This window comes from Balaenoptera acutorostrata, chromosome 9 (genome assembly GCF_949987535.1).
Source record: "Balaenoptera acutorostrata chromosome 9, mBalAcu1.1, whole genome shotgun sequence".
Taxonomy (NCBI): Eukaryota; Metazoa; Chordata; class Mammalia; order Artiodactyla; family Balaenopteridae; genus Balaenoptera; species Balaenoptera acutorostrata.
In genome coordinates, this window is record NC_080072.1 from 14,722,736 (window position 1) to 14,729,173 (window position 6,438).

The 6,438-nt window shown below is 53.9% G+C and overlaps 1 protein-coding gene across 2 annotated transcripts; it reads right to left on the minus strand.

Annotated features, from left to right (window-relative positions):
• Positions 1-219: 219 nt before the first annotated feature.
• ZNF408 (zinc finger protein 408) lies at positions 220-6,436 on the minus strand. 2 transcript variants are annotated; one of them, XM_007181164.3, is made up of 5 exons: positions 6,038-6,436; positions 5,455-5,732; positions 4,167-4,228; positions 3,684-3,943; positions 220-2,622 (listed from the first exon to the last, which is right to left on the minus strand). In XM_007181164.3, the coding sequence occupies exons 1-5, from the start codon at positions 6,084-6,086 to the stop codon at positions 1,103-1,105; spliced, it is 2,169 nt and encodes a 722-aa protein (XP_007181226.1). In that variant the 5' UTR covers positions 6,087-6,436; the 3' UTR covers positions 220-1,102. The 2 variants fall into 2 exon arrangements, with proteins under 2 accessions (XP_007181226.1, XP_057408063.1); XM_057552080.1 differs by lacking the exons at positions 4,167-4,228; positions 6,038-6,436 and having other exon boundaries at positions 4,567-5,593.
• Between the last annotated feature and the right edge of the window lie 2 nt (positions 6,437-6,438).

Genomic DNA, 6,438 nt, shown 5'->3' on the forward strand with positions numbered 1-6,438 from the left:
ACCTCCTCATCCAACAAGTCTCAGCTGAAATGCGGGACACTAGAGTGTGGAGGTTAAGAGCCTTACTCCAGTGCTAAACTACGTGGATTTGAATCTCAGCTCTGCCACCTAGTAGCTCTGTCACCTTGGGCAGGACACTTAAAGCTCTCTGTTCCTGACTGTCCTCATAACTATCTCACAGGATTGCTATGAGGATTATATAAATAAAGTCACATAAAGGACTGGCCCACAACAAAGGCTGTTTATTATCATTATAATTGCTTGGGGACACCTTCCCTGATGCCCCCAAGTTAACCCATCCCATTAAACACATCCACAGTACTGGGGAGTGCTCCTCTTTAAACTCTTACTGTTGCTCTTTGCCCCTTGTAGACCTGAGCTCTGTAAAGGGCGTTGCCTCTGTCTTGTCCACAGCCGCGTCCCCAGCACCTCGGGCAGGCCAGGCCTGCAGCTGATGAAACATGAAACACATGTTCATTCCTAGCTCTTTCCCTCAACAGGGCTGCCTTTGGCCAGATACACAGAAGGGTGCTGACCTGCCCTAGCCACCTCCAGTGAGTCTGGTGTCCTTCAGCACAGAACAAAAACCAACCTCACAGGCCTTCGGTGGTGAGAAAAGCTGCCAAAATAATCTAATGCCTGACTCAGAGACTTGTCAGCTGAGTGTCTCTGGCCTTTTAACCTTCACAAGTCATTCCGTTTGGTTCCAAATAGAAATGCTTGTCCTTCAGGGAGCTGGATGGGAGTGACTATTCCAGCACTAAGCACCCCAGCAGGGCAATAGTGCTGCCTGCGACCTGGCTACCTCACTGGGCAGGGTCACTTCTGCAACGTTTAAAGAACAAGCACCTTGAGGAGTTCCCAGGGAGGGTGGCAGGACAAGCTCTACCGGAAGCTGATAAAAAGATCTTACATCTAGAAGTGGTTTACCTTATTAAGAGTCTTGGGAAACAAAGTGGTCATCCATAAGCAGGAAGGGAAGTCCTTGACCTGCTTCTCATAGACTGGTCTCTATCAGGGAACCCAAAGAGAAAGATCCAGACACCCAAGCTCAGAAACACCAGTCTTCATACAGAGCTCTGCTGAGGGAAGGTGAGGGTGGTCAGGTGCCTGTCTCCACCTCCACCACTTCTGCCCAGGTGCTAAAGCCCACGTCCTTATGGATGAGCACCAGGCTGGGAGCAGGACCTGGCTCCTCGGGCACCACAAAGCACTTATCTTGGCTCTCGGAAAGGGTGACCTCGAAGACGTCCGGGGCTGGGGATCCGCCCCGTTCACTGCATGTGTCCAGTAGTTCTGGCTCAGTCTGCAGGAGCACCACGGTGGGCTCAGAAGTGGCAGGTGGCACACAGGGTGGGCTGGAGGGTGCCCCGGGCTGATGACTGAGCTGGTGCCGCTTGAGGCTTTGGAGGAGAGTGTAGCCCATGCCACAGGTGGGGCAGCGGTAGGGCTTGTCAGCCAGGTGGGATTTGAGGTGGCGCCTCAGCTTGGTCGCCAGCGTGTAAGCACGGCCGCACTGGGGGCACGGGAAGGGCCTCTCGCCTGAGTGCAAGCGCTCGTGCGCGCGCAGTGTGTGGGGATCCCGGAGGGCCTTCCCACACACGGGGCACAGGTGGGCCTCCCCGGTGTGGGAGATGAGGTGGCGCCGCAGTTCAGGCAGCTGGGGGAAGGCGTCAGCACAGTGTGGGCAGCGGTAAGGGCGCTCCCCTGTGTGCAGCCGCAGGTGCCCGCGCAGGCTGCCCCGCTGGCGGAACGCCCGGCCGCAGTGTGGGCACAGGAAGGGCTTCTCCCCCGTGTGGAGCCGCATGTGGTTCCGCAGGGAGCCCTGGTTGGCCAGGGGCCGCCCGCACACTGGGCACGGGCAAGGGGCAGGGGCCGCCGGCACCTGGTGTGTCTTGCGATGCAGCCGCAGGGAGGGCCGGCGGGCAAAGGCCTTGCCACACTGGTCGCAAGCAAAGGGCCGGGCACCTGAGTGTACAACCTGGTGCTCTCTGAGGTCTCGCCGGGTACCGTAGGCCTTGGTGCACTGAGGGCAGGGGAATGGACGCACCCCACGGTGGCCCAGCATGTGGGCTTTGAAGCTCTCCTCTGAGCTGTAGCTCTTGCCACACTCGGTGCAAAGGAAGGGCTTGTGGCCCGTGTGCACGAACGCATGCTTCTTCAGGTGGCAAAGCTGCAGGAAGGCCTTGCCACACTCCGCACAGCGGTACCGTCGCCCCCGCTTCGGGGAGCCTCCCACCGGGCCAGGGGCGCTCCGCAAGCATGCGGGGAAGCCAGGGTGCTGCTGCTCTCCGCTCTGCCAGGCCCCGGGCTCTGAGGTCTTCGCTCTGGGTGGCCGTTGATCACTGGGGCTACGCAACTTCTTGACTAGGTAAGCATGCAGCTGGGGGCCCCTGGCAGAAGATGAGGAACTGGCCTCACTGCTCTCAGGGCCCTGCTGGGGAGTGGAGCTGCTCTGAGGTTCAGGTGGCATCTGGGTCTGGGGTGGGTCCTCCTCGTCTACACGGCCATCCTGAGGCAATGGGCCTTGTGGCTGGCTCTCCTTGGAAACCTGGTCCTGGATTTGGGGCTTAAGTCCAGGGCTCACTGCCTGGATGCGGGGGGGTGACTGGTAACCAGGATCTGCAAGGCAAGAATGGGGTGCTGGGCTTAGTAGAGACTGTAGCAGGGGGTCACGGTGGTCTCACCAGGAAATTATAGGAATATGTGTCTTCTCCTCCTCAGCCCCTGAACTGCAATGGGAGCAATGACACCAATCTCTTCCTTGGAACATGAGTCACACACTCTGTTTATCTTTCTGTCCAGTCTCAGGTGCCTTCTGGGGAGGCTCTCCTGGGAACCACAGTGTCTAGGCATCTGGATAATTTCTAGAGAAAGGCCATCCCAGAGTGCCCTTGTTCTCCCTCTGGAGACATGCACTTAGGATGAGTTGAGACCACCACCTCCTCACTTTAGCTCACGTGAAAATAAAGGAATCCCCATCCCCAGCCCAAACAGAAAAAACATAAGAAAACTGGAAACCTTATACACAACTTGCTGTCTTTGTCAATGTGACCTTACTATTCCAGAAAACTTAACTCAGGAAGATAAAACTTGCAAATATCTATACAGCTGACCCTTGAAAAACACAGGTTTGAACTGCACGGGTCCACTTATACGAGGATTTTTTTCAACAGTAAATACCACAGCACTACATGGTTGAATCCACAGATGCAAAACCACAGATGTGAAACCTTGGATATGGAGGGTCAACCGTAAGTTATACTGATTTTCAACTGCCCGGAGGGTCAGTGTCCCTAACCCCCGTGTTGTTCAAGAGTCAACTATGTTGTTCATTCCAAAGAAAAGACTTGTCACTCTTTAATAAAAAGCATCAAATGACAGTTTACATCCCCAAACTCTCTGAACCTCTTACCTGAAAATTCTAGCCTTGCTGTGTCCACAAATCCTAAACTACTATGTCATGATCCTTACCCAATACTGATCGAGCCCCGACCCCATCCCACACTGAAAAATCCACCTTATACCAGACTTCAAAATTTCGATAAATATCCAGGCTTCGCCCTTCCTTTTCAGAAATGCTACTGTTCTCCCTTACCGTCTTACGCCATAAGCTTTGCTTTGTCTTATCAACAGGTTATTTTGGTGGTAATTGGGGAAGCCAGCATTTATTTGATACATACCTGTGCAAGGCTCTGCTGCATCCTCCCCGGGGGAGGCCACTTCCTGTTGTACAGCAGACTCCACGTCTGTCACCACAGCCAAGGATGCCTCTTCCTCTAGCCCGGGCTGGGTGGGGCTCAGGCCCTCCGAGGGAGGCTGGGGCCATATCAGCAGCTCAAACCCTGGCAGCACGACCCGGTACACCTGCAGGTGTAGCCTCTCGCTGATCCGCACTGGGGCCACGTTTCCCTCACCCTCCAGCCTGCCCCGCTGCACCAAACTGCAAAGCAGAGCAAGAGCTAGCTCAGGAGATCCCCTTCAAGCGGCCCTCCCTGAAAGCCCCAGCTCCTGGGCAGTCTGAGTCCTAAAGGATCCCATGCCTTTGGAACACTCACTGCAAAAGATCCCTGGGTGGGAACCAGAAGTCAGCTTCCAGTTCCATCCCATGCCACAACAGAAAGCCTCAAAGGAGCATCTTCACTACATACTCTCCTGTAACTTACCTAGTCCAGCCTGAACTCTGCTCACAAGCACACACATCTCCCCATGGGCCTAGTGACACGTCCTGAAATAAACCAATAAAAGTCTTTCTCCCATGTGTTTGAGGGGACCAGGGTGAAACACACAACAAAAAAAAACCCTGATGTAACTTCTCCTGAGACAGATCTAAGATGAAGCCCCTGGAAGGTTAACAGTCTCTGGTCTGCCTCTATAGGACTATGCCATTCGAGTTTTCATTCAATAAAGGCCCAAAAAACTGTCCCCTCACCTCCCTCCCAAAGTGTGGTGAATTACTAAATTGAACATATTATTGCCTTTCAGTGAATACCAAACAGAAGAAGTAGTAAGAGATATATCAACTTTAAATTTGTTTTTCAGGACTTATGCAATGAAATCCTTTACCTGTGTTTTTTCATCTTTTGCTCCAAATAATCCTGGAGAATTAAAATAAAGGAAACGGCCATTCTTTTATTTTACATATGAGTTAAACGTGGCATGCCATCTAACTAGTTATGTGACAAAGCTGGGATTTGATCCCATGGCTTTTTTTTTTTAAATAAATTTATTTATTTTATTTATTTATGTTTGGCTGCATTGGGTCTTCCTTCCTGAGCACTGACTTTCTCTAGTTGCTGCGAGCAGGGGTTAATCTTCGTTGTGGTGCGTGGGCTTCTCATTGGGGTGGCTTCTCTTGCTGTGGAGAACGGGCTCTAGGCGTCTGGGCTCAGTAGTTGTGGCTCGCTGGCTCCAGAGCGCAGGCTCAGTAGTTGTGGCGCACGGACTTAGTTGCTCCGCGGCATGTGGGATCTTCCCAGGCCAGGGATCGAACCCGTGTCCTCTGCATTGGCAGGTGGATTCTTAACCACTGTGCCACCAGGGAAGTCTCCCCATGGCTTTTTAATTCCAAAAACCTTTGCTCTTGACTTTCGTCGTCATTGCTGACACTCTACTAATCCACCTTTTTATTTTTTTTACATTTTGGCTGCGCTGTGCGGCCTGTGGGATCTTAGTTCCCCGACCAGGGATCGAACTCGCGCCCCCTGCGGTGGAAGCGCTGGAGTCTTAACCACTGGAGCCAGGGAAGTCCCATCTACTAATCCACCTTTTAATAACTTTTTGCACCTCCTCAGCTACCGCAAGTGAGGGGATGAGACAGTCCCTGAGAGAGAGGGCATAAACCATCTCCTATCTCTTGAAACACCCTGCATCTTCTAACAAACTGGAAAGTTATCAAGAAACGTCTGATCAAAATTTTCAGTCACGGAGAGGTAACGCCCTATCCCTCAGTACCTCCTTCTGCTTTGTTTTCACTCCATGGCCCTTCTGCTCGGAGACAGACTCCTCTTCCAGTGGCCCCCAGAGCAGTCCCGGCTGCAAGGGTTCCCCAACACACCAGACCCCCAAGCGCTGCTCCTTGGTGAGTGAGGGGCCAAGGGCCAAGCCCCGCGGGAGGCTCTTTAGAGCGAGGATGGCTCGGGTAGGTCCGGGCGAGAAGTCTTTGAGCTCCTGTGCACAGCCTTCTCTGGAAGGGCCCCATCCTGAGTCCGGGCCCAGGCGTGGATCGGGGGCTGCAGGAACAGAGGAAGACAGTGAGGAAGCGGCCCAAGAGGTCGTGGGGTGCGGAAAGGTGAGGGAGAAAACCCGAGGTCCAGCTAGGCCTTAGGAGTCTGAGGGATCTGTAAGGGCTCCAAGGGGGCCCCGGAAAGGTTTGAGGCGGTTCGAGGGCTCTTAAGAAGCTCCCACAGGTTCTGAGGGCACCGGAGGAGGATGCCAGGCTCGGGAGGAAAAGGGTCGGCGGGGGAAAGAGTTGACCAGAGAACGTCAGGAGTATCTAGGCCAGGGCCGAGGGTCGGAGACACCGCAGGTCACTCACCGAACTGCAGTCTCTCCCACTCCAACGGCAGCTCCTTCGCCTCCTCCATCCCGGGTCAGAAAGCCTCCCTCCGCCGGAAGTGAGACTCACCTTCTCAGCTCCCCCCGGAAACAGTCACTGACTACCAAATTTCCTCTCGGGAAAGAATCGTTAAGAGTCAGACCTCTTTGGTGCGCAGGACTGGGAGTTTGGCAGTAGTGGTGAGGCAAATCTCTGTCCGAGAACAATACGAGTTTAGAATTCCGGAGGTCCACTAGGGAGTTGAGTATCCGGTAGAGAGGAACTAATTGTTTCAATGGCTTCCTTTTGGGAGGGACGAGTCGGACGGTTATACTGTCTCTCCTCCAGGCGGGCACGTAAGCGGGCACGTAAGGAAGTGGGCGGGGCTCCTGGGAAGGCCA

Coding starts and splice junctions, on each gene's coding strand:
- ZNF408 (XM_007181164.3), bottom strand. CDS start 6,086: ATGGAGGAGGCGAAGGAGCTGCCGTTGGAGTGGGAGAGACTGCAGTTC. Junction 5,733..6,037: donor GTGGGAGAGACTGCAGTTCG/GTGAGTGACCTG, acceptor CTGTTCCTGCAG/CCCCCGATCCACGCCTGGGC. Junction 3,944..4,166: donor CAGAGTTCAGGCTGGACTAG/GTAAGTTACAGG, acceptor TCTGCTTTGCAG/TTTGGTGCAGCGGGGCAGGC.